This window comes from Falco rusticolus, chromosome 5 (assembly GCF_015220075.1).
Source record: "Falco rusticolus isolate bFalRus1 chromosome 5, bFalRus1.pri, whole genome shotgun sequence".
In the NCBI taxonomy this organism is placed as follows: Eukaryota; Metazoa; Chordata; class Aves; order Falconiformes; family Falconidae; genus Falco; species Falco rusticolus.
In genome coordinates, this window is record NC_051191.1 from 65,405,855 (window position 1) to 65,433,832 (window position 27,978).

The 27,978-nt window shown below is 38.7% G+C and overlaps 1 protein-coding gene and 1 long non-coding RNA gene across 2 annotated transcripts; one reads left to right on the forward strand and one right to left on the reverse strand.

Moving 5' to 3' along the window:
- The first annotated feature begins 1,138 nt into the window (after positions 1–1,138).
- Positions 1,139–27,826, forward strand: SLC13A4 (solute carrier family 13 member 4). The gene is made up of 16 exons (XM_037388749.1): positions 1,139–2,126; positions 8,133–8,261; positions 10,881–11,017; positions 11,573–11,754; positions 12,513–12,567; positions 14,207–14,246; positions 14,905–14,982; positions 16,101–16,291; positions 17,569–17,688; positions 20,516–20,617; positions 21,740–21,841; positions 22,951–23,048; positions 24,211–24,341; positions 25,150–25,311; positions 26,846–26,983; positions 27,627–27,826. The coding sequence occupies exons 1-16, from the start codon at positions 2,028–2,030 to the stop codon at positions 27,762–27,764; spliced, it is 1,902 nt and encodes a 633-aa protein (XP_037244646.1). The 5' UTR covers positions 1,139–2,027; the 3' UTR covers positions 27,765–27,826.
- LOC119148504 lies at positions 11,008–12,525 on the reverse strand. Its single transcript, XR_005104408.1, has 3 exons — positions 12,398–12,525; positions 11,542–11,730; positions 11,008–11,458 (listed from the first exon to the last, which is right to left on the reverse strand). It is a non-coding gene; the product is annotated as an uncharacterized LOC119148504 (long non-coding RNA).
- Positions 27,827–27,978: the final 152 nt, after the last annotated feature.

Genomic DNA, 27,978 nt, shown 5'->3' on the forward strand with positions numbered 1-27,978 from the left:
ATAGGAATGAGTGCCTCCTTTTTCCAGAGTTCAAGTGGAAATGAGCAATCTGCCTCAGGGCAGCTCTTTGGGCTTAGGGCAGCTTTCCTCTCTCAGTATTGCTTAAGATGCAGCCATAGGTTTCTTGCTCCCTAGCTCAGTTCTCAGTTTGCATCTCATCACTTCAAACTAAATCATGTTTATAGACAGTCCATCTCTCATGGGGTAAAGAGCCATTGCCCCTAAATAGCACCTTTTATCAATCCTTTGACCTTACAGATCATAAAAAAGTGAAATAAAGCATAGACTTTTTTGATTTAAAATAAAGCATTTTTAATTTTTTGAGTATTTTATACATTATTTTAGTTTCTCTGAAACAACTGACAAAACAGATATAAATCCTCTGACTGTATTGGCTAACCCCATATCTTCACATTAGCTATATTTTTGATTCCAGAACCAATTGCTAAATTTGCCTGAAGGGTCCCAAGGTTCTGCTGCGTGATGGAGGTTCCAAGGTATAGAAACATTACACAGTCTTGGATAATTACTAATTCCAGGAAGAATTCACCCTGCATATCGGACTCCTTTGCAGGTCTGCCTTTGCCAGTTCTCCAGGGCTCAGTGTCACACAGGCATTGCAGTCCAGTCTGGGGAGCCCAGTTTGTGTCTGACAGCAGAGTATGAGGAGATGATAGGCGAGCAAGGTTTGGGAGCATGGAAGATCCTAGGTGTGTGGCTTCCTATGAGGTACAGGGCAAACAGATGGCCATCTACAGGTCGTGCAGCACAGAATCCGTACAAGGGATTCAGTCCTAAATCTCCAGTACTTTCTGCCCCACAGAAAGCATTAATAATGGCAGAGTTGTAGAAATGTTTCTCCACTAGAAGACTAGAGTGGAAAGCCTAAAAATTCTCAGTTTGAGTCTGAATCGTACGGTTACTGTGGGCAAATGGATCAGTACAGAGATCGGTGTATGCCTTATGAATAAGTGACATTCACAGATCAGGAAGGAAGAAACATGAAAAACAAAAGATACTGTTTAGAAAACAATGATTATTTATTTATCATCACTACTGGGACCTTGAAACAATAACAAACTGTTCAGCAACTTAAAAAAGGTCTTTTTGTATGTTTGCGTGCATGTCAGAAAGAGGAGGCTGCTGATTTTCTCAAATGTTCTGACTGGGTTTTGGATCATGGGTGGAGCAACTCCTACTGACTACAGTCCCCATTGGTCAATTAGAGCTGCACGAAGCTTTTTAACAAGTTTTTGTCTTCAGACCAAGTATAATCTGTGTTGGAATTGCTGCCCTGTGAATTCCAAACTCAGGGCAAAAGTAGGGTAAAGGTAGTTACAAAGTAGAAGCCAAAACTATAGCAAAAAGACAAAATCTGGAGGAGCTGTCGGTTGGGTTTTTTGGTGGTTTTTTGTTTGTGCTTTTTGTGTTTGTTTTGTTGTTTTTTTTTTAAAGAAGGAATACCTGCAAATTTGCTTCTGTGCACTGAACAATAAACTGTTGATTTTAATAACTTTTCAACAGAAAAGAAACCTGCATTTGAGACATTCAGACTACTAAACAGGAGGAAAAGCAGCAGCCTGAAGCATACCTCGCCTGGTTTATTAAAACAGGAACTACATTGCTAAATGATGGAAGAAAAAAACTTTCCAAAACATGGAGATAAGGATGCAACACAGCTACATCTGTTATCCTGAAATAAAAAGAAAAATTGTCGAAAGATCACTATGCTCCAACTTGCAAACCTCTGCATGTTATGGTGTTATAATAATTTGGATGTGCTGGTGAGCCCTACATAAACTGAATGTCTTTTTAATTGAAAACAACCTTGTTGAAAAAAACAGATTGAAGAATAAATAAATTGAGAAAAATATTTTAGGTGACTGGGTGGGGATAGAAAATGAGGCAGTGAAAGACCTTTTGGGGAAATCGATAAACAGGTGAATAAACACGTAGAGTGGAAGCTGTAATATCTGAGGAACTGGAGAAGATACCCAAGGAAAAGAAAGCCACCAGAAAGTAAGAGTATGGCAATGATGAAGGAGATTCTCCGATCCAGAAATCTCTTGCTCGTTGTTTTGATTCCACTTCTGCTGCTTCCTCTGCCACTCTTATATCCCAGCAGCGTAAGTACATTTTCATTTTCTTTTTAGCAAACCCTCTGAATGCAGTAGGTAGTCATGATGTGCACAAAAAGGAACGCCAAGACCTAAATAAGCATAGCTCTTAGAAAAATCAAGAACTCAGATATGAAGGATTGGGAAGGCCACTGAGTCTTCACAGTAAGAGTCAGAACTACCTTGAGTCATGTCACAAGCAGAGGTGAAGAATCAGGTGAAGCTTGTAAAGCACTACTTTAAAGCAGAAATATTGTATTTCTCCTTTTTCTACAATAATATGTGTGTGAAAAGGGGAATGGAACAAACATATCCATAAAACTTTCTTTGAGGAGAGGTCTTTAAAAGGAATTCTTTTTGTGTCTTTAGGTTTTACTAAGAAGTATGTATGGAGAGACTTTCAGTTTAGTGTGGGTTTATAGGATAGCAATTCCAGTGAGGCTGGAGTTAGGACCATACATGGCGCTGGCTACTCTAAAGCAAGTGTAGGTACCTCTAGTGAAACATCGCAGCTCTGGCAGTGGCTCGTAAGTGATGGCTCAGAGACATACACAACGGTACAAAGGAGGGAATAGCCTGTGCTTAACACACAGACCAGCGCATGGGAGTGAATGCAGCTGCGATACTGTTTTGGAGCTAGTGAGTAGTACCCTTGGCCCTGTGGTTAACTCCTCTCTATGCATATCTCTGCTGTTGTAAACCATCAAATAACAGTTTTCCTACCTTATAGAGATGGTGATGTTTAATTTATAAAAAATTGCAGTGTCTGTGCAATATAAAAATTCTGTGGCTGGTGCTTCCATAATCCTAGACATAAATCTGGCCAACTGGTGCAGCAATTTCCATTCTGTCTTTCCCCTGCTAAAGATTAATTCTTCCTTCTAGTACCAGCGGATTTATGAATACTACAACTTTATCAAATAGAAATGGAAAGGATTAGAAATTGCATAGCAGTTTTCAAAAATAACACTGTAGGATTTTGTTTGGAAAGAAAAACAGGATTCATAGAAAGGAAATATTCCTACACCACTGAATTGTATGTTGCACTTTGAATGAGTTTTCCTGCTCTGAACTTCAACGTGTATCTCAGCTGTCCTCTCATAGTAGTTTTCCATCTCTCCTCTCTCTCTCAAGGGAATGAATGTCAGACAAACATGCTCTTCAGGGAACAGCAGGGCTCACCATTTCACAGAGGCTTGTTTTAAAAAAAGGGTTTAATCTCTCCCAATGTCACTGGAAGGGCGACATAGGAACAGATACTCTCTGACATGCCCATAAGGCACTGTAACTGCAGCATGCTCTATGTCCCTTGAGAACCTCTCCTCAGAAACATGAGATTCACTGCACTAAAATTTGTCACTCTTGTTTGCTCCCTACTGGATTCAGAGGAACAGGATGCAGTAAGGAAACTCTTTAATAGCCAAGGGAATTGTAACAGCATCATATGGATGTTGAAACAGAAGTTCACTGACAGTATTGCTGCAAGAATTGCTACCATACAGTACAAGCTCCTCTGTGCTATTACTCTGCACCTCAGTGTGCTTTATTGCAAAGTCATATGAAAAACCTTCAGATGCAGTTTTACATCCACTTTATATATACATGAATGACCACAGATGGTAAATCTGACCCAGAGTTGGACAAATGTTTACAGTACTATTAAGAAGACATCTACACCAAATAAACTCAGTTGACAATACACTATTCAAGTGGTTTAGTGTAGTATTTACTTTGCTACAACCCATTGACTATGATTACTTCTTAAACCTGAAGATTAAATTTGTTGCCTGCTCACTTATATTTTAATTTATCAGATAATTATTTTAGTTTTCTGTCTTTCTTATAAAGATCAGAATTACCAGGTTGTTTATATTTGCATTTCTGCAGGGAATCATCTTGCAGCTTCTTTGATGATATCAGCACAACTCTGGAAATGTCAAAGGAGCATTAAATATGTAGCAGCAGGACTGATCAAAGGGAGCACAAGGACTCAGAACTGTTTGTAGATATGGCTAATGGGAATAATGTCCACAGTTTCTTTTCTATTATTTTATGACAAGAAACGGTTGGGTAAAATTTCAAACCTGAGCAAATTTGCTTTCATTCTTCTCCCCTTTCCAAAGTTTATACCTGAACTATGGGTTGCACAAAACTTTGGGGCATGCATAAGTGCCTTTCAGGTCATGACACAGACAGAAAAGAACTTTGTATGCTTTACAAACTATGAATCTTTTTCATTCTGTCCTTACTTCCCTCATTGTTAACAGTGACATAGGAACATTTTTGTCTCTTTTTTTCATCTTTATCCACCTTTTTTTCATAAAGCCACTGTTAATACCATTAAGCATGTCAGATGAATCCAGTCAGCTGTGGGCAGGGTCTCCCATGACTGCTCATCCTGTGGCCACACTGAACACAGTCAAGGACATGTAGATGACTCCTCAAAAGTCAGCAAGAGTTGCTGTAAGCTGTGAAACCTGCAGCATCAAGTGATGTTGACAGCCTGACAAACCAAATGAGCAGAATGGACCCTAAAGCACAGAACAGGCTCTGAACAGCAACGGATGGTTTAATTTCGTTCACCTCTGGTTTTACTTACACAAGCTGAAAGGAGGGAATTACGGTGTGATTGCATAAACTCAAAGATGGTAGTCCAGAGACTAGATCACAAAGACTAGACTTTGCACAGCTTGACCATGTACCTGCTTGCAAGATATGCAATGCACATTCTTAAATGGTCAAATCTGCAACGCAAAGTTTATTCTTCTTTTTATTCACTCTGAGAGCCTCAGACATTTTAGTTACAAAAGTTTTATGCATGACCCTTATTGTGGAAATTTTATTTTTACCCAGGACTTCCTTTCAGCTCCTCTCTTTTCATCTAAGGGACTGACTGAAGATAGGGAGTAGTCCCTCCACCCATCACATGTTTCCTTATTCCCTGCTTCAAGTCCTGAGTTGGGTTTAACAGTAATTTTCAGGTGTACAGTAAGAAGTGAGAAGTGAAACAGTTAAAATTATACAGTTGCTACTTCAGTCCAGTACTTAGTAGCTCTGGTAACCATTAATTAAATATATAAATTCAGTTCAATTAAATAGAAGAGATTAATATGGTTTCTCTTGGAAATGAGCTGGTTTAAAGCACTTCGAAAATAAAGTTGCTAGACAAGCTGATTAAGCTTTTAGTGCAGATTATCAAACTTTGGCTTTCCTAGTACTTGCTACTCAGTTTTATACCATTTCAAAATGTGCTTTATTTTAGTTTTGTTTATAAACTGATTACAGCTTTGTTTATAGGAAACACAAAGACTCAATGACCAGCTTAGCTTTAGCTATGTTTTGATAGAGATGCAACTTCCTTTTGTCCTACTGCATTTCCACTATCAGTCTACTCTACAGACCAAGGAACAATAGGAAATAATAATCTTTGGTCAAAGAAATTAAAGAGGAGTATATTTGTGGAGTGAGAAAATAGTTTGTAATCCAGTTAGGATGAAAGTAATCTTACTAATTTTGGCAAAACATATCTCTTGTATCTTACATCTGCACTGCTTTAAAATGAAAGTCAATGTTTTTTCATTAAAAGGCATTTTTCACCTCAGACAAGTGCTGGATGTCATACAGAGCCCATGCAAACATAGAAGTTTGTTAGCAGAAACTAATGAGTTAAAAATTAAAAAAATATGTCAGTCACTAAGTCACAAAAATGACCCTATGCTCTGCTCTCTGTGGAATATTAACCATGAAGTACATGTAGTTAAAGATGACTGAGCAGCAAGGTGGCTAATGTTTATGAGCCCATCCATCGGTTCTGTGACTCTCATCTAAAATAGTTTTGTCTTCCTAGTAGAGATTTGTAAAAATCTCTAATGCCTGTCATACCACTTTTTAAATTATTTCCACTTTTAAGTCAAAATTATTTGGTTTTTTACTGAGTAATCACTTGAAATTGTTACAAACTGAATACCAGTCTTTGGAGTTTCAAACAGAATAGTAGTTCCATTTTATAAAATGCATGCTTCACAATCCATGAATGTTAAAAAACCGCCTCTGATCTCATCCATTCTATGCCAACCTCCTCTAGCCTCTCTTATAATTTTCTCTTGGTAGCACTGAAGCTACAACTGAAATAAAATCTTTTAATATTTTGCTGAATGACCTGATGGTAGAAGACTAGTGAAACCTGTACTGGAAATCTTAAAACCTAAACCACTCTTCTATTGTACTAAAGGAAAAGAAACTAGTGTGTGTATTTCTGTGTGGTTCAGAGGACTTATCCATCTGTAAAGGAACAATCCAGAGCTAAATTGCCCCAATAGTTTTTCAGACACTCTTTATAGTCTCTAAAGTAATTGGAATTTATCTGATTCAAGGAAATTATGTTTCCTGATAACCTTATTTCAGTTATTTGGTGGCCCTGCTTACTTGAATCAGAACTGTTTAATGTTACACTTTCTGAAACAGGAGTCAGGGCAAGGTCTGGCAGCTAATTTAAACTCAAGCTTCTGAGTAACCTTGGCTGCAATTTTTAAGCAGGTAAAGGAAATGGCACATAGCAATCTATCGTATTTTTTTCTCTGGGCTGTGTTCTGCCTGTCATCACTATAAGCTGTACTAAAAAAGAGGAACAGCTGATTGTGGCTCTTCATTAGAGGTATTGTAAAAAGAACAAGTATAAACATGAATTTAAATACAAGCTATTCATTCCATTGAACCCATATCCCTGTATAGTCTTACTTCAGACTTTACCACCTTGTTCACAAAACTGCTTGAAAAAAAATTAAGTGTAATACATGATCATTGATTTGCACAAGGATCTGTGGGAACTGCTTGTGTGACTTCTTGAAAGTTGCTTAATTTGGGAGTCATCCGGTCAGGAAACAAAAGTAATGAAATTATATTTTAACACATGCAAATAGCATTTTTGAACAGTGATTTTTCTAAACAATAGCCTTTGTGACCTGTGAATCCATGCAGCTTGTTAAGTTCATACAGAAGACCCAGTGAATAATGAAGAATGAGTAGATTTATAGCTGTTCTAAATCAGTGCAGACCCACTAGCTTCCACAGGACTACCAGTTAGCCCCATTACAGGAGCCAGCTTCAAATTTGATAAAAGGAAAGGAAAAATATTTACCTGAGTGTAATTTCTGTAATTATTAGCAGGAAATAGCCTCAGGTTTCTAAGCATAACAAACTGAGCCAAAGGAGAACTCCACTGAATGCCATAAATAAAGACATTTCTATCTAAAATATGGACCAGAAGACTTCCGTGGACTAGCTGTGTTTTCCTGTAAAAATATTCAGCAGATAGCACCTCTCCTCATCATATGAGCTCCATGAATGCTCATGAAGTTGTCATGGCTTTCTCTACCAGAGCCTTGGACAGCAGCAAATGTATTTGATTGACCCCATTAACCCATTGCCTGTAAGCCCTTCAGGTCTGTGGTCGTCTGCCAGGGTCTGTGGAAATTACTTGAGAAAATAAATTCAACTGAAAAAAAAAATAGGTTTGCGCAGTGTTTGAAAAAAAAGCAAATTTTCAGAGTATTCCCCCAAAAAAAGCCACAATATAGCTTTATTCATTTTATGGCAAATGTGAACGTTCTCATCTGATCCTGAAAACTATGGCTTCATGTTCTTGTCCAATGTTGGAAAGAAAGCCCTGTAGAAATACCAGCTCCACAGGCCCACTCTGAGGACTCACGGCTGAACACATGGATTATGGTCATCAAACAAATCCCTAAATGCATTTGGAACCATTATTTTGCTGATCATTATGTTTATTCCAGTGCTTTGCCCTAGCTTATGTGCGAAACCTTTCATTAGTATCATCTTCTGGAACTGGCCTAGATTTCACACCCGAACAGCTGCACCTTAGGAGGTCCTCATGCAGTCCTTGTTGAGTTTAAGTCCAAGCACCCACAGTCTGATGAGTCCTATGGGCATACTGACAAGGCTTCCACAGCAGGTGTTGGGACAGGAACCCATAACATCTGTGCTTTCTCTCTACAGGAAGCCTCATGCGCCTACGTGCTGATCGTGACAGCTGTATACTGGGTCTCTGAAGCGGTACCTCTTGGTGCAGGAGCCTTAGTTCCTGCTTTCCTATACCCACTTTTTGGAGTCATGAAGTCCAGTGAGGTCAGACCAGTGTGTACTTTGTTATGATTTAATATACTTACTCTAAGGTAATTACTCGAATAAAACTAATCTTAGTGGACTAGCAAAGACTAAGAGGTATGGGAGGAAGAAGTGTACACCTTATAATGTGTAACTTGGGCTGACCAGCTCTTTCTTCTACTGAAGATAGATATAGGAAAGGCTATATTAGCCAAGAGGGATGTCCATCCTGTCAGCTACTGCGTCACCAATTCCCAAAACCTACTGCATCAAAGGATCCCTCTTTTCCCTTCCTCCAGGACCATGTCAATAGCAGCTATGGGATAAACTGTAGAGTTTCCTTCCTTCCAATTATATTTATTATAGATGTTGTGTAAGGCAAGAGGCTACATATGCTAAAAACAGTTACTATTTATTGTATAGGACTAGATAATTTTGTTATGCTGTCTAGTCTTTTTCCCAACCTGTAACCTTACTGCTGCCTTGTAGCCATGAGTTCTAAGGCAAAGCAGAAGCCATACAAAAAAGTCTCTATGATTAGTTCTGAATTACTTACTTGAGGGTTTTTTTAATGTTACTTTCTTTTATAACATCCAAGAATTTATTTTATTTCATCTACAGCTTTCCCCCCCGTGCTTTTTTCTCTCTTTTTGGGGGGTAAGGGGGCATCGCATTTGATTTACAAGGATTAGAAATAGAGATAAGAACACAGAAGAATATATAGCAACCATACAATTAATGAATTTCTAACACAATCTAGCACTGGTCATACCCATCTATGGATAGACTCAAGCATAAACCAATAGTTTTATGACTTGTCATATTTCTCCCAGTGGTGTGAAAACTGTGTAATATAATCAGATTCATTTCCACACCAACACAGTAAATTATTTTCAGGATTTCTTTTTCCTCACATAAAGGTAAAGCAGTTACACATTTTCATTACAAAATACTGCAGCATATTGAAAAAGGAAAATTTAAGGGCAGCCTGAAAGAAATTCAGTGTATTATCAATTTAGATGACAGTGAGACTTGAAAGTGAGACTGCCATGAAGAATGTATTATTTGCTTTAAGTACAGAAATAAACCCCTGTATTTTAAAATAAACAACTCTGACGCTGCTTCAGTATTTCCAGTTTGCTGTTCTACAGTGCAAAAAAAAGTCCAGGGCTCTTGCCTAGCAGTTTAAGCTACAAATAACTCACAGGGGCTCAAGAACATGAGCCAGTGTGTCGTATATGTGGGCGTGTGTAGTAATAAGGATATTAGTATTCACTTATTTCTCAAAAAAGTCTGGGAAAGGAATAAAGGAAACAACAGATTCTTTGTGCTGTTGGCTTGATGGATTCCTTTCATTCAGTTCAAGACCTTTTTTTAACAAGGTAGCAGGAAAATAAAGAAAGCTAATGAGAAAGAAATCAGTGAAGAGAGCCAAAAAAAGTGATGTTTAAAAGCTGTGGCACACAGCTATGAGACCAAGTCTATTTAGGTCACCGTGGGGATTTTTTAAATAAATATAATTAAATACTTAACTTGCTGCAGCTTTCACAAAACAACATTAGTGTCATTCTTGCACTTCTATGGAGAAACGTCGGTATAACTGAGGACAATGGAAAAAATACTGCTTCTAATGATTTTAATTGTTTTAAAATGCTGGCACCTACATTTGGTTAGAGGAACAGTTTTAAACTGAAGAAACAATGTTTTTGGAAAAATATTCCTGCAACAACTTTGGAAAGATTCATCAGAATGAAATGAAAAATTTAGCTAGACTCCAAGCATCTTTTTGAAACTACTATTTTCTCCCATTTTGTTTGCTTTCACACAAGAGAGTCTCTAAGTGTGCATATATGTGAATGTTTTGGTTTGCTTCATCTGTTATTTTTGCAGCCACATCACAGAACATCATGTTGTATCTTAGCAAGCCCCACATTCAAGAATGCTGCTTTGGAGGACCACGTGTGGTGTCTGAATTTTTTCTTGAGCCAGCTGATGATTTACACTCACCCCCATTAAATTAAAAGTATTTTTTTTCTTTTTTTTCTTTTTTTTTAAACTTTGTTCTATTTTCTTTATCCAATGGAGATGGATGTCCATTTTGAAAAGTTCTGGCATGGTGTTTGTGGATCATCACAGCAATACCCCAACCTTCCTTTATTGCATTCAGAGAGCATGTCACAAAGGATTTTTTTCTAAAACTGTAGGTTCCAGCTATGTCACATTTTGCCCAACAGTTGAACAAGATAAGAATTATAAACAAGGTAGAGAATAGCATCTCCAGAATGATGAAGCACATGAATAAGCTGCCTTCAGTGCAGAGGTTTTTCTGTAGCTGTTTCAGCCTGGGCCAAGCTCAGTATGATTGATTAACTGCAGGCAGTGAAGTAAAATTTCTCTTGATCTGTTCAAAGCTGAGAAACGTACTAACAAGTGGGTATAGAGCCTTGTTATTTGTAAAAACAGCATGGAAGAGATTAAAGACAACATTTTGACTTATGAATTATTCATTTTCTCCAGCTCCATGTCATTCTCTAGGGGGAGAAATTCCATAATACCATATTTCCTCTCATTCAGCATGCTCTCTGTGTAGAGGGGTTACTGCTGTTTTAACTGGCTGTTTCCCTCTTGCCCTTAATGCAGGTGGCTGCTGAATATTTCAAGAACACAACTTTGCTCCTCATGGGTGTGATTTGTGTGGCAGCTTCTGTAGAAAAGTGGAATCTTCACAAGCGAATTGCCCTGCGCATGGTCATGATGGCAGGAGCAAAGCCAGGCATGTGAGTGAACCTTTGACTTTGGGGTAGCCTGAGGCTGACAGCAGCAGCCTGAAAAAGCAAATAACAACTCCAACTTTCCCATCCACGGGCAAAAGCTAGCTTGGTTTGGGACTCTTTTTCCCCCTCATATTTCCTTTCAGAGTTTGAAAGCTTACAAGTTTTCTCATCCCCTTTCTGCCACCTCCTGTTCCTTGGCTTGTTGTTCCTTTGCTTTCAATTTTTTTACCGATGCTGATTTCACTCTCTCTTTTCCTTCTTTGTGTGCTGTTTAGCCAACACAAAAGGATGCTTAAATCTTGGATATGCTGAAAATCACTGTTTCTTATGTCACATGCTGATTTCTACACAGGGCAGCAAACGGCTTCCAATGACACATTGCCTTATGACAGTTCTCAGCACAAGGCTGCATTTTACCTTGTGCACAGCATGATATTTTGGCACCTGCAAAAAGAAAAAGACTGTGTAGTTATCAGTTGACTAATGAAAATGTTAGGCAAGGAGGTCTTTAATATTTGTTAAAGTACCTCAAGAATATTTCCCTGTGTTATACTCCAGGTTGCTTCTTTGCTTTATGTGTTGCACAACGGTGCTTTCCATGTGGCTTTCCAACACATCCACCACAGCCATGGTGATGCCAATCGTGGAGGCAGTGCTCCAGGAGCTAGTGAATGCTGAGGAGGAGCATGAGGTCATCAGTACTGCAGGCAGCACCACTGTTGAAGAAAAGGAGCCAATAGGTATTTGTCAATACTGGTCATTCTTTTCTCATTAGTTATCAGTGACCAGACTCATTGATACGATACACATTATTCACATTCTATTGAGGTCAGAGCTATCTGACTTGTACTGCCAAAAAGGCTGCTCCATACTCTTTCTTTTTGTACTCTGATATTTCTTTCGAAAGCTCCAAGATGTGATGGGACAATTGGAGTTGGGAAACTCTTTACGTTGGATTAGGGTATGAACTGGAGATTGTGTGTTGGATTCTTAGGTCATAGGATTTTACAGGGTTGAAAAGAAACCTCTGAGAAGAAAGTCAAAAAAATGTAGAAGAGGCCTAAAAATGCGGTCTGTGACAATTCCACTCTTGTCCGTTCTGCCCTTCCAGGCTGCCCAAGTCAGAGCAGGTGTCACACACACACACACAAAAAAAAATTAGAACAATTGATAAGAGCTTTAAGATTTGTTTTGTTCATTCTTTCCCAGAAAGAAAGGATTTTGGAAGAAAAGAGTCTCCCTTTTCTTTCAACTCACAAATTCCAGGCAGAAAATGATGTCATCTAATCTTGCCTATTATACGTAGGTATTATTTTAATTGCCAGAAGCACGTGATCAGGACACTCTGTTACAATAAAATGCTGCATAAGGGTCACACAGTACCTGAGATGGTTTGGACAAGCTTTTTTTTGCAGTAATTTCTCCAGGTTCAGTGGTGAGTCCCAGGGGATCAGCTCAGTTCATATCCCAAGGGCGGCTTTCTCTTCCTTCGTTGCAGGTCTCAGCGAAAAGAATGGCCAGCCTTCACTGGAGCTCATCTTCATCAATGAGGAGTAAGAATGAACTCTGTACATCACGACTGGAGATTTGAGCCCTACACAGGTTGCAATGAGATGAACCCAGGAATAGAGCCAGGAAGGGCAAGCAGAAGCTTACAAATGAGTGTTTCAGATGTGACTGACAAAGGCTTATATAAGAAATGGGATTAATGTAATGGTCTGGATCTCACTAAAGCTTCCTAATATTCATATAGTTTTTAACACTATGGCCATTTTAGAGAGAAAGAAAATATTTCTCAGGGTTTGAAAGATCTTTTGAAGTCTGTGCTTGTGCTGTGTAAGAGAGTGCTGCCCACAGATTTTGCTTTCTGTTCCCCTGAAGGAACAATAATGGAGAGGATCCAAGCACAACATGGAGTATCCACAGGACATATCCAGAGGGAAGACATGTACAGAGGATTCCTGAGGAAAGTCTAAATTTCCTGGATTCAAGCGACAGTTGAGAGCAGAGGGGCAGAGGGAGGGAGAGCCAACCAAAGACACCCCCTCCTCCCCCCAAAAAAACCCTAAAATACTTCTTTTAGTGTAGACAAAGTTCTTCAGAAGCCTGAAACACTAACAGTTTCAACCAGATCTCTATTTGGGGTAAAATCTAGTAATGTGAAAAGAGAAAAAAAAGGAAAGGACTAATTTTTCTGCAGTTCAGGATACACAAAAGAATATACAATGTTATTGTCCTAAATCTATGTTATGGGATAAATCTTGAGCATCTTCTTACAAGGTGTGAGAATAAATTGCACAGTGCCTTCCTGAGCTCCTTCTATATTGTTCACAAGTGTTCTAAATAAAAGAGAAACAAGTTCTTGTAACATCTGTAAAAATTTTACAGATTTAAAATAAAAACTATAAAATCAAACAGAACCTGTTGACAACTTAAAGTTAATTTACAAGATCTAAATAGTTTTCTCATTAGTTTAGAGACTAATGGGTTCTCCAATATTCCCTCTGTTACCTCTTTTTATCCCAGCCATATTTTCTGTGCAGTATAGAATAAATTTTTCGATTTGGCATTGTGCATTAATCCCTTCAAGCCCCATCAAAGAGTATGTTTGGGATATTTCATAAAAGAACTATTAGTAAAATAACATTACTTGAAAAAGAGCTTGAAAATTGGTAGGAAAAGAAACGCAGCACATCTAAAATTAAATCTGTTTTCAGTGTCAAAGTAAAAGTTTAGTGGATTTTTTGTATGGCCCACATGCCACATAGGACAGATTTTAGTGAAGGCTTTAATGTAGTACAGGTGGGTGCTCAGAAAGAGCAGTTTGGAGAAGTTGATCAGAGAACTTGAGTAGAACAACACAGTAGTAGTACTGGATTGCCTGGTGATTCACTGCACTGTGAATTGAGTGCATTCCTAGGATGGGGTATATACTACCTAGAATACATATTTTTTCTGGCATGGAGATGGAACCCCATTGCTACATAGCTAGAGACAGGGCTGTGGAACGTAATGATGACTCATGTATCTGGCCAAGACACCACATAAGACACTGATAAATAGTATTCTTCACCACTTCAGTAGGCACTAGTTATCCTGCAGATCTTGCCTCTCCTACCCATGATGTGTGCCTATTGAGGTAGCTGGGTGAACAGGCATTTTTAAAGTATATTTTCCTTTCTTTGTTTTTAGTGCTACTACTACTGACTTCAGCTCCTTGATGCACTCAAAGGTATTGTCATAGGTACTATCTCCTGAGCTACACTGTCTTCTAATGCAGGAACCATCAACAGAGTCCACACAGCTCTGCAACAAAATACTGTTTCCTTTATTTCAAACAAGTAGTGATTGTTGGCAGAAAGTAAATATCGCAGCACATCCTGTTTTGTATTTAATCTATCAGACTGCTTGCACAAATCAAATTGGGGAACATTAGCTCTGTAGTGTTTGTTGTACGTATTGCTGGAGATCCTGAGATCCAGTCAGTAAACTAATGATTCCATATGGTTTCTAGAAAATTCAGATATGACCTTTTATAGTCCAAGTATTGCCAGCTTCTGCAGTTTAGTTGCTAGAACAACCTACACATACCACAAAGCCATAGCCTCTAGCAAGGGACCCGTTAGATTCTCATACCTGGCAGACGGAGAAGACCTAAACTTACTATAATCTGACTTTTAAGATTACTTTGAAGTAAAATCAGGTTGGTGGCTGTTGGTTATTATTTTTTCCAGTATAAAGTTTACAGCTGAAATTTTAGTGGGGTTTGGGGTTTCCCCTGCCCCCCAAAATCCCACTACCCATGACCTTTACAAAGTATCATAAATTCTAATCTAAGTGCCCCAAGGAACATAAGAAAGGCTAATCCAAAGGCATTTACCTCTCTACAGAGTATGAATGGTGTGCACATGATAGCCAACTCAATTGGAACGATGAATTCTAAGAGCAATGGGCAGCACCTACCTCAGGTAAGGAGATGTTAGACCCAGGGGGTGAGGGAAAAGACAGACATGAACATCACCTGCACTGGTATTTCTGCCTTGCCTGAAGGTATCCAAGAAGTGATTGCTGTTTGAACTACAATTATATAGTATCTTTATGGCATAAAATAATAATCTGGGAAAGGTTAGGCTAAAATCGACACAATTTTTTTTCACAGTTCAAAAGAATCTGAGTGCATGTTTTCAAAAGAGGCCAGTGGGCTGCTCCTGGTACTTGATTTCCTTTATATACCCATTTCCCATACACATTCAGTGGTTATTTTATAACTAATATACTCACTTCATTGTTAACCTACAGGGATTTTAGCTAGGGTACCCTCACAATGATGATGAACATATAGCATGACTGAATTTAGTAAATAAACCCAAATCCAAATTAATAAATTTAACTAATCTATCTGAACCACTTGCTGCATTTTCCTGATCCTAAATTATAGTCTTGGGTTGCATGTGAAGTGCCTTGAAGTACTGTACTCTTTTTCCAGTACGGGAACTTGATTTACCAACATAGAGACTTTCCTATCACTGCTAAGAAAGTTTCTTTTGGAACAGTATTTTCCTGTTGCTTTTTCTCTCACTTGCCTGTTGCCCAGCTTTTCCTTTTTTTTTTTTTTTTTTTTTTTTTTGTGTGCTACTTCTGAGACCCCTAGCACTCCATTCCTTATTAGAGGGTCTGAGCCACTGTAAGCATAAAAAGTCCACCAAGCATTTACCAAGCATTTGTCTGGTAGCTGCTCATAAACCTCAAGGATTATGGATTCCTACTGATGCAGTGCTGGCATCCTGCCCGTGCAGCCCACTAAGGCTTTTGGTATCCTACTGAGATTCCAGTGAGAACCGGAGCTGGCTCAAACCATAGCCAGAAGTCTGATTACTGTTTGTCCTACATTTCTGCCACAGACAAGGCAATTTCAGGCCCCTGGACAGGTTTCTAGTTCTGATCCCAGTTAATCCCTGTGAAGAAAAATCTGCCCCCTCTTATGCAAACCTGTTGTTTCTGAGGGACCAGTATCACCATAGCATTAGGGCAAGTTGGGCTTCTGTTCTGATCACCTGCTTTCTTTGGTGGATGTATTCCCTTACAGGCTCAGATACTGGTCCTGCCTCCTAAGCCCTCAGAACTGGGCCTGAGCACTAAGTACCGGTATCAGACCAGACATGACCACATGGTCTGTAAATGCCTCTCACTAAGTATCTCCTACGCGGCAACCATTGGAGGACTGACAACCATCATAGGGACCTCCACCAGCCTCATATTCTTAGAGCACTTCAACAAGTAAGTGATACTACTGGAGTTGTGTGAGAATGGTGGCTGGGTCATTACAATCTCTGTGGTGCTCCCCATGGGTTATTTACTACCTCAAGGAACCCTTGTAAGACAGTGTCTCTGAAGGCAATTTTGTTTCCTACTCTACTCTTATGTTGTTACTAATGGTTAATGGTTGAAAGGGGGAGCATAAGTTAATACATATCAATATCTTTCTCCCATGCAAAATAAAAATTCCTCAGCATGTGGTAACATTTGAGTTTCTTCACCAACTTCTTTTGATTTTACACACTGATTATCATGAAGACAGCAGGCACTCTGGAAAAGCAAACACTAAAGTCATGAAGATACAGCAAAGAAGACAAATACTCATAAGAGAAGAAATGTCATAAGATCAGCTTCAAGTTGTTCTATGGATTCTTAGAAAGCAAGTCCTTATGGTGAACCAAGAGGCATCACTAGCGGTACTTGGGCTGCTCTACATGTAGTGCAAAAAATAAATAGACCTAGAAATATGGCCTTACATCTTTGCTTCAGAGGAGATGGGAAACAGCTCTGTGGTCAGCTAAGCATTCCCTTTATCATATATGCCCAGGGCTTTCAAAAACATGAATGTTACCTTTGTCAGAAGCCTGGTGGTAATCCTCATGCACAGCTATGTGTCCAAGCTCAGACCTGATTCTGATCATCTACTGCCGCCACGGTATCCTTCATTTCTTTCTTTGAAATGGTGGTAGCAAAGAAAACTGATTTTGGAAGCCATCCTTAATCCAAGGATTTGGATTTTACAGAATTTCCAAAGATCTTGCTGTTATGATAGTTGTATCAAAAGCACATATCAGACATCTTTGTCAGAGCCCAGCAGACTATAGTCATTATTCACGTGGTCGACAGTAAGACATACAAAGAGACTCTGGGTGAAATAATTCTTAAGTCTGCTAACGCTAAAAAGAGCTTTAAAGAAACCACAGGTAGGGCCAGAATTTCACTCCTGGTAACTCTAAAGGTTTTTGAAGCTGGCTAGGTAATCCAGACCATTTGGTCTTAAAGGTGTGAAGTCTTACATGGCTCATCTCTTGGTCAGGCATGGTCAATGATTGATATTCTTTGGCAATTGGTTTCACTATGTGCATGTAATGCAGCTGTTGCAAATACTTCCTGATGCAATTTTTCTATCATGTCATGACAAATATATACACACATATATATATGTGTGTGTGTGTGTGCATCTGTGCATATTGGAGTTACTGTTCTAACTTCTGGTGCACCCTTTTTTACCTTTACAGCCACTACCCAAATGCTGAAGTGGTGAATTTTGGAACCTGGTTTTTATTCAGCTTCCCCATCTCCCTCATCATGTTGGTCCTGACTTGGTTCTGGATGCATTGGCTGTTCTTGGGTTGCAAGTGAGTGGAGGTTGTTCAAGATGCATGGGTTACAAAAGCAGGGCATCTGTGGCTACTCTAGAACATGTCTCATAAAGATGTTTCCAGTGGCAAGTAACGAAAACTAAGGCACAACTTCCTTCTTCTTTCCAGAACAGTTACAGAGGAAATCTGATTGTTTAGCTGTGCTGCATAGACAGGAGTGTACTGTATTGCTGCTTGAGAGTGAAGTACCTAGGTATTGCTGATGGAAATATTTACTATGCATTCAACTGATTTTTTTTGTACTCTCATGAGAATTCCAATGTGGACCAAAAATCTTACTAGAAGTCCTTTTGGAAAAGCACAGCTTAAAAGTTTAATAGAAAAATAACTGCAAGTGAACAAGTTACTTTTCAGATCTTCCCCAGCTCAATGAAATTAACATAAGGCCAGTTAAAATTAAAGGTAAATAGACTCCATACATATTTCTCTTTAAAGTGGGAAGGTCTCACAGCCTAAGAGATTAATATCTTTTGATACCAGTAAGTCTCTTAGCCCCAAAATAGGAACAACTCTCAGTCTCCCAGTTCATTTGTACCACGTACTCTTTTTGCAGAGGCACTCAGCAAAGTTAACGAAAATTGACTAAATGTGTGCATTTAGAGTAGATTAGTTAATCTGCATTAAATTGTGGTGCAGACACATATACTCAGAATTAAAGTGGTCTTAATTTGATTTAGTTTACTCTTAAAAGTAAGATGAACTGACATCACTAATTTATTTCACCTGAGACAATGAATAAATTGATAATGAATTCTGCTTGGTGCTGACCTTGATTAGATTTGAAGAAATAATGTAGAGTTCTCCAAGTCAGTCTCCTGAGCCTTCTGGTTCCAAATTAAAAGGTTGGGTTTTTCTAAAAAAAATCTTGAAACAGGCCCTAACATGACCTTCAATTACCTTATTTTCTTTTTTAAAAAAAATAAATATAATTGAAACTCTTCATTGCATCCAAGACCTCATGCTGATTAATGTTGTTCTAAATAATACCAGAGACTGAAGCATTATTGACTTTTTGAGAAGTACTGGTTGATTCCAAGCCTCCTTAATCTCTAACTCCTGTTTGCTGCAGTTCATTAAAGAATATATTATGTTAGGAGCTTGGCTACAATACTCTGTCTTTACATCCTCCTAAGCCTGTAAATACTTACATGTTGAAACAGCTGCCTAATGCCTGTGGATAAATGTTTACTGAATTCCCATAATGTTCTTGTTCTTTTCTAGGAAGCCCAGTGTCCTCAGTCTGTTCTTATCTGGCCCAGCTGGAACATGTCAGACTTGCTTTTTAGGCTCTAAACTTGGTCAAAGGGGAAGGATAACGGACCCACCAAATTATTTTTGCCAGCAAAGCAGAGCTAAGTGTAGAATCATTACTGTAGAACTGGCCATTATAAACCACATAGCTCTTTTCCAGCAACTGCATTACTGCTGGTGGGTTTTGCTGGACTCCAACAGCGAAGTCTGCAAGGAAATTTAAATACTTATAGGTGCAGGGTGGTGCTAAGTGCACTAAAACCAAGTGTCACATAAGTATCCATTTATGACTGAAATGAAAAGCCTGTTTAAGACTTTCTGTTTACCAGACAGGGCCTGCCTGCACCCTGAGCTCTGCAAATTCCTTTGAGAATCTGGCCTTAACCAGATACACAGAGTGAGACTGTACTCCATGGTTTGGCATGGAGCTGTAGTAGGATACCAAATTAGATATTAAAATAGCAGGAACTATAAAAGCAGGCCATGGTGCTCCCATGGTACTTCATTCCCTGCTGCTGCAGCCTATTTTAGCTTAGAATATTAACTTATATTAGCTTATAAACCTCTGGCTTAGCTGCAGAGGTTTCTCAGCCCACCCCACCCACCTTCGTGTGACAGAGCGTACAGCTGAAGCTGAGAGGCAGAGATCTGTGGCTCAAAGCACAGCAAAGTAACGCTACTAGAAAGAAGAAAATTTAAAAGCGAGTTTGCTAGTATCTCAATTTTAATTAGGAATGCCCAGGTTTTGTTATATTATGAAGGCAATCTGAATAAAGTAAGGGCTTCACCTAGTTTTCATACAAATGTATAACAGGTTTAAATACGCTCAGCTATGAACTGTGCTTGTGTGTCAAGAGTACAGGCGTTTTTGACCCAGACAGAACAGTAGGCTTGTTGCCTTGGCCTCTGACAGAGGCAATTTGGTGCTACACAGATTGTGCCTGGTTTAGAAACAGCTACTATTAGTAGAAGCAGACAGGTTGTAAAAGCTATTGGGATCCTCAGCACAGCTTTCCCCCATTACTTATTGTAAATCCTGAATATTTAAAGTCAAACTTGGGCTCAAAAGCCAGACTGGGTCCCATATGTTTTGGATAGCCCTGATCCAACTGGGGAGCATGCCGTTCCTCCATTAAGAAAATCTGTTGACAGCTGGCCTCTGTCACAGTTTTTCCATGCGGTGACAGAAATTAGCCATAGCCTTTGGAGGTTTCTGACACCAGAAGAATGTGGCCACCAGCAGTTGTTTGAGGAAGCCTACAGAAAGGGAGCCCAGTCAAAGCTCGAGATGGCTCAGTGATTAGCCAGAGCACCCTGGAGACCTTCCTACTACGTCTAGGATTGATTCTCAGCACATCTGGCAACTAGACTGTGCAAAGGTCACATGCAGTAATTTCCATTGCCATCAGGCCTTGCCCCAGTCACATCTTCTCCCAACAGCCCCCAGGCAACTGGAATTTTCAGTTTGTCTCATGGCTATTATTTTTCATGACTTTTTTTTTTTTTTCCCCACTTTATGCCTGTGCCTAATTTTACTGTGCTACCTACTCAGTTTTAAAGAGACCTGTTCTGTGAGCAAGAAGAAGAAGACCAAACGGGAAGAAATGTCAGAGAGAAGAATTCAAGAAGAATATAAGAAACTGGGAAATGTTAGGTAAAACATACCTGCCTTCCTCAGGAATGTGCCTGTTTAGGCAGGACCACCCTCTCATCTTGCCCTCCATGTTGCCTTTGGTTCTTAAACTGTCAGCTCTTTCCCCTTCTTTCCGGGATAGGAGTAGAACTAAATGCAAAAATGAACTAAAATCAGACTTTTTTTTATTTGTGAAGCAAAAGGAAATAAATGGAAAGATTCAGGTTTATACCAGGGTGCAAAGGTCATCTGAGTCAAGGTTTGTCTCTGCCTTTGAACTAAATTATTAAAGGACCCCCTCCCCCATTCAAGCACACACTTGTTTTGGTGGATAGACGTTCACTGTTAGCAAAGGCTTTGCAGCAATCTCCCATGCCAGAAGCTGTCTGCCCTTCTCAGTTGCCCATAATCTTTATTCATGGTGGCAAAATACGTCCCTTGGAAGGATTATTTTGCAAGATTTTAATTTTTCAAAAGGGATGATACCTCATAAAACTTGTTCTTCCCAAAACGTGTTTGTGTTGTTCAACTGAAATATTGACAGATCAACAGGCTGAATACGATCAACTCTGAATCCAGACTATTGTTCAGACTGTGCCTAAATATGACAACATGCTTAATTTAAAGCAATCCTAAATGAAAACTCAGTATCCTCAAATCACCTTATATTTATTCCATGTGTTTAAAACATTTGTGCTAATTTACATTGTCATTTGCTCTTAGGCTTTCTACACTTTTAGAAAATGCAGTAGAAAGTGTTTACAGTAGAATAATAACATGAGCTTTACCTTGTTAATGCATTTAATCAGATAATAATGCAAATACAGACCAAGAATTTATAGTAAGTTTCATTCAGGACTTGCACATAAATGATTGAACTGCAAATATGGAGGGATAATTTTAGCCAATTTTTTACTGGGCTTAGACGGTTCTCAGCCGGCAGCCAAATGTAAAATTCTTTAATTCAAACTAATCTTCCTTTCTATTTTCTGTATGGCTTTTATCCTTCTTTTGGAACAAATTTCTGCTTTTGTACTTCTGGAACTTGCTCTCGAGTTTTCAGACAAACCTTGGATTATATTCCTAGCTTTTTGTTTGTTTGATTGTTTTTGGTTTTTTTTTTATTTTTTCTTTTATTTCTAGCTATCCTGAGATGGTGACTGGATTTTTCTTCATTCTGATGACCTTGCTTTGGTTTACTCGTGAGCCTGGCTTTGTACCAGGATGGTCATCTTTTTTTGAGAGGTAAGTAAAATTCCCTAAACAACTTGCACCAGAATATGGCCTTGCTTCTTCTGACTTTCTGCAATAATTTTTGGCTTTAATACACCATCAGCCACTTTTAACAAGGTGGTGAAAAATTAGGACTTTATTTAAAAAATAGGATTTTTTTCTTTTTAAACTACACGTGTTCACATGGTGGAAAATTGTATTCCCTTTCAATAAGCAGAGTGAATTAAGTAGAGAAAACAAAATAAATGTATTTAAAATGTAAAAAAAATAGGAGGGTCATATTTTGAAGTTACATCATTTTAGTGCATTCATAGAGAGGCTGTCACCAGAATAGACTGGAACTATAATTGAAAATAATTTTAAATATATATATATTTTGAAAAAATATTTTTTTTACAAAAAGTGTATTTTTCTGAAGATAATTTTTATCAAGAAAATGTCCGTTTCCATTAAATATTACACAAAATTGTGACTGAAGCAAATATTTTTTATTTTAAATAACACCAAAACAAATAAAAGTAACTATAACACACTGCATATTTAAGAACAAGTTATTTAAACTTATATTTTCTTAACATTTCTACTGCATAAAATTATTTTAACATACCAATTTTGACAAGAAAACAATTCCTAATACTGGGATTTCCTGAGGATCTCTAGAGTTTGGTACTCCTCAAAACAGTTTTTCAGAATTAATTTTAAACATTTAATGTACAATCAATCTACAGTTCACTTCTAAAGGATCACTTGGGTTTGATGTTTCCCCAGCATGTTTACTGTTTCTTGCTTCTAATAAACACACTATTTTTCTGTACCTCCAAGTTAATAGATTTGTAAACTGAAAGGCATTTCTTATTTTTAATGGAATGTTAAAAATTGTTGAGCAGTGATTGAAGTTAGCCACAGGACTCAGTTTAAAAAAATGGGGGGGGGGGGGGGGGGGGGGAGGAAATCCAATTTGTATCCTTGACATGCAGACATATTTTTCTAGTGGGCTGTCAGTGAGATTTCAGATGAGGAAATACAACTTCATCTGCAACAATTTCCTTGGAGCCATGTACCTTGTTTGGAAATGTTTCTTTTAGTGAGGTTTTATGATAATCCCACTGTTTCTTTCCTAGGAAAGGTTACCGGACTGATGCCACTGTCTCTGTATTTCTTGGGTTTCTCCTTTTCCTGATTCCAGCAAAAAAGCCATATTTTGGAAAAAGGGGGAAGGGTGAGTAGGATGCAGCAAGAAAGAGATCTGGCCCATTTTCCAGTGACTTTAATGACATTTTCCTGTTCTCTGTAAAATATTCAGGAAGAGATTTTTATTGTGGAAGGTCAGGGTTCACCTTCCCCTCTGATACCAGCCCTTCCCGCATCAAGTCCACTCTTCTGTTGCTTTTATTCATATAGTGACATCCAGCAGATGACAAACAGGTCTTGTATCTGAGACCAGCATCTCTTCTGTGCTAACAGAGTTATCAAAATTTAAGACTGAGTTTTAGGAAAGGTTCAGATGGAGTTCCATATTGAGAACTGTAATGCAGATGTTTACAAAAGCAGCTGAAGATAAGCTCTAGTAAATAATTTGGTCACTGCTTACACAGCAGAAATAATTTATAATGTCCTAAAGTAAACATAAAAGTGGTCAGTAAATATCAGACAAAGTTCCAATTTTGCACAATGCTTCTCGCACAATCTTCTTGATATTAATAATAATTGGTATTTCACACTCACATTTGGGTAGCACTCAGTGGTATTGGTAAGTTTGCTGTGCCAGGCTTTCAGCAGTCCTGTATGAAAATAGAATTGCCTGCATAGACTCTTACGTAGAGATTGCAAATTTGTATAGATATGCTTATTTTTTTATACTGACATATATTATGCAGCATTTAGGAAAAATTATACTCTCTAACTCCTACTTCAAGAAAATACTTAGGCATCCATAAAAAATATTGTCCTCAGATAAAACCTAGGGGCATAAATCCACTTTTTCAAGCCTCATGGTCTACTGGAAAGAGAAAATGCCCTTCTTTGAGAAAATAATCACATTTTAACTCCATCTTTGCAGTCTACATGTAATTTGCACATGTGTATACACAACAGAGCACACCATTCCTCAAAAAGCCATAGAATGAAACACAGGCATTTATAATTATTCACATCAACAGAGCAGCCAAGGTAAAGTCAGGACATTTGGAATTAATATGCTGCATTTTCTGAGGCTGAGCTAAACAGAGAAATAGGTCACACACCTCTTCTTCACCGCTCTCACAGACAGTTCTCAAAATTACTATGGATATTACATTATTCCTACTAGTGTGAAAAATGTGAAGATCTTTGCAAAAAGGCCAATGTGATACTGGTCACACATGTACTTTCTTTTGATATAGGAGATGGTGAAAAGTCAACAGACATGAACACATTGGATCCCATCATTACCTGGAAGGACTTCCAGAAGACCATGCCATGGGAGATCGTAGTGTTGGTTGGAGGAGGTTATGCATTAGCAGCTGGATGCAAGGTACTGATTTAGCTTTTTACCCTCCTTCAGACAAAAATTATAAATCTGGACTTTCATCCCTTTGTATGCTCCCGAATTTGGATTTACAATGTGGATACTTTCAAATGTATACATAACCTAGTCCCAACTCCCTGCACTCAATGGACAACTAACTAACAAAAGGATGTTTAGGGCTCAGGACAATTGTGTAAGCATCTGCCATTTCAGACACTTTAGAATACCTAGATATTCCTGCAAGGCTAGCAGGCATGGCACAGGATCTGAGGGAGACCTCACACTTTCTCAACTAGCAGAGGGGGAACATCCCAGCTGCCACTGGATGCTCCTCTTTAGGCAACTGAGTCAAGCTCCTAGCGCTGACTGGCCAAACCATATGCTAGGCTTTACTGACTGTATCTACACTTAGTATAATTCATGAATACACACCTCTCTCTGCTATAGACTTCTACATGTAGACAACTAAATTTTTTTTATTTTAATCTCAAAATGAATTCTACCCAGACTGTGCAATCCTTCATCACCAAATTGCTATACTGCAGTTCTCATGCTGAAGAAAGAGGAAAGGTCATCTTTGATGCCTTTTTAATGTTATTAACTGCCAGATGTATTTCTTTGTTACTAAGGACAACTATCTATTAGGCACCGCAGTGAAATGAAATCCAATTTACTGAACAAAAGGAAAAGCAGAAAGCATTGACCTAAACTTTGGGGTTTTGCTGGTGGGATTCTCTAATGTAAACTGCCCCAAAGAGAAGAATCTGTTTCACAAACACATTAAGTAATTCTTGCCCTTCCGTCCTTTCCCCAGACCTCTGGTCTCTCTATGTGGATTGGACGCCAAATGCTGTCCCTGAGCAGCCTTCCCTACTGGGCTGTAACTCTGCTGGCCTGCGTTTTGGTGTCCCTGGTAACGGAGTTTGTTAGTAATCCAGCAACCATAACTATCTTTCTGCCTATTTTATGCAGCATGGTGAGTAAAAACAACAACATTTTTAGCTTCTTGTTTGCTGACAGGCTCATGGGAATGTTTCAGGACATCAGGGTATTGCCACTCTGTTCACATGAAACCTGGTCTTAGTTCCCAAACTGCCATCCCGCAGTCTTGAGCTCAGGGAAAAATAATAAACTCGGGCAGCCAAAAGCCCATTTTAGCATCAAGAAATTTATCCAATATCTCTTCAGGGAAAATGAAAACATAGCTCCTGCACCGAGGGATTCATAGTCTTCGTACAAGAAAAGGTGACATTGCAATCAACAAGACAGGTGATGTCCACATAAAGCTTGAGATACTCTCATCAATGTTATTTTAAATGTATGGCTCCTTAGTTAGTAGTCATCCACTCACTACTTGTAAGAAAAGACTGTATGATTGAATTTTATATCAGATTTAAATATGTTCAAGGGGGTGATCTGGTAAGTGTACTATCATTCAATACAGAAAGCAGAGATGTTTGTAAGGGACAGAAAAAAATGAGAAGACTGGTGACAAAGGCAGAGGAAAGAAATACAAATTGAATTCTGTATGGGAATAGCAGTTACAGAAAACTGTCTTTTTTATTTTATGTAATGTGAAGCTTTTCATACCAAGAATGCAGGTCATTAATTGTGTTTCTCTATTATAACAACTTTACGGGACTGTCCCAAAGTACATTATGTGAGCAGCTCTGAGGTAAAAGGAAGATATGGTCAGATGAAAATAAGTAATTACATTTGTATGGATTATGAGTTCAGATCTACTTCTGCTCCATGCATAAAAAGGCTCTCCTGATGAGAAATTTAGAGCAGTAATCTACCTTCAGTAGTCTGAACTTCCATCTTAAGGCAGTCTCTCTTTTTTGATGTAAAAGTATCCTGGACACACTTCCCTTTCCAAAATGAAGTTAGCCTTGTGAATACCCTTCCCTTGCTCTCTGACATAAAACAAGGCCATAGCAATGTAAACAAAATGCGAAATTTCACCACCACTGAATGCTGCAGTGCAAGAATAATTCTCCAGACCACTGTAAAGAATATTCCAGCATCTCTGCCTTCTCACCATGCAAGCTTGGACCACAAACTAGTTTTCTTAACCACCATTCAGGAGGACTTTACATAATGGTCTCAGTACCCTCAGCAACTGAAAGAATTTTGTTCTTCATGTCAAGCTGTTGTGACTTTTCTTGGGTGAAGACTGAAATGGCAGTCAATGTTAAGCTCCAGAAGACACAAACAATGACATGGAGAACAAGTGGGAGAAACTGCAAAGGCAGTCTAATAGTAGCAATCTCCACCCTCCCTCAGTGTGAAATGCCTCAAAAGAAATCCCTGGAGCATGACCAGCTCCAAATTACAGCACTGCTCTACTCTAAAAAAATACCACAAAAGACTTCCACACTTAAGTTTAGAAATCAGGGAGAGGAGATTCACAGAATCTTTACATAGAGCAGAGAGGGTCCTTTCATCCTAATTGTAAGCAGCAGCTTTTATTTGTGAAGTGAAACACCCCTCTGCCTTTCTCCTTCCAGTCAGAAACCCTGCTTATCAACCCTTTATACACCCTGATTCCTGTCACCATGTGTATCTCGTTTGCGGTGATGCTGCCAGTGGGTAATCCTCCAAATGCCATTGTCTTCAGTTATGGGCACTGCCAGATTAAGGATATGGTGAGTTTTAAGATTGGGTATATCCTCCCATGCTTCATGTCACCTCAAAACCTTGTCCTCACATCCAGCAGCCAATAATAATAATGATGATATTAGTGCTAATATAAACTCATATTGATCTGCACTGCTGTTATAAAAATGAGCTGTCAGGTTAAGAACATCCACACATCTGCTGGAGGAAATGTACATTTCTATTCTTAGTTTTTTAGGAATGTAATTGTCTGAAGAGGTATCAAAGAACAGGAGTACACAATTCTTTGCACTGACCTCTTAAGACAAGCACAGGAGAGGATGAGAAATTAGATTTATCACATAGCTCCATAGTAAGTCATGCAGTTATTGCCCTGCTGTGTGTGGTATAACTCCCCATTCTGATTATCTGATTGAGAAGTTCAAGTGACAAACTGAGCAGTTTTCCAATGAGCTGTAAGAGCCTTTGACTATCACTCCTGAATGTTCCCACAATGTACACTCCAATACATAATACTCATTGTGTGTTTTTTTGCCCTAGAAATCAGTGTACATAATTTATCACACCATATGTAAGTCAGTATACATACATCCTATTGCCTTCTTTTTTCCCTGTTAACTGGTTTTAATCAAGTTGTCATTGGTTGTGCTCTGATTCATTTTGCTTTTGTAGGTGAAAGCTGGCCTGGGCGTAAATCTGATCGGCCTGGCTGTTGTCATGGTGGCAATCAACACCTGGGGAATTAGACTCTTCCAGCTGAATACTTTTCCAGAATGGGCAGCAGTCAGCAACATCACTAGCCAAACATAATCTCCCATGAAAGATAAGAAAAAAAATTAAAAAATGCAAGACCAAAGCAAGTTGGGATAAAATATTAAAACTACATTGCACATACGAAAGAAAGGAGAAAACTTGTGTATATGTAGAACCAAGATCCATAGCAAAACCATGAAGAAAATCCACAGGGAGGTCTTCTGCATAAGCTTTTCCATTCTGAAAATCAAGAAGAGTTAAAAGGAGAGAT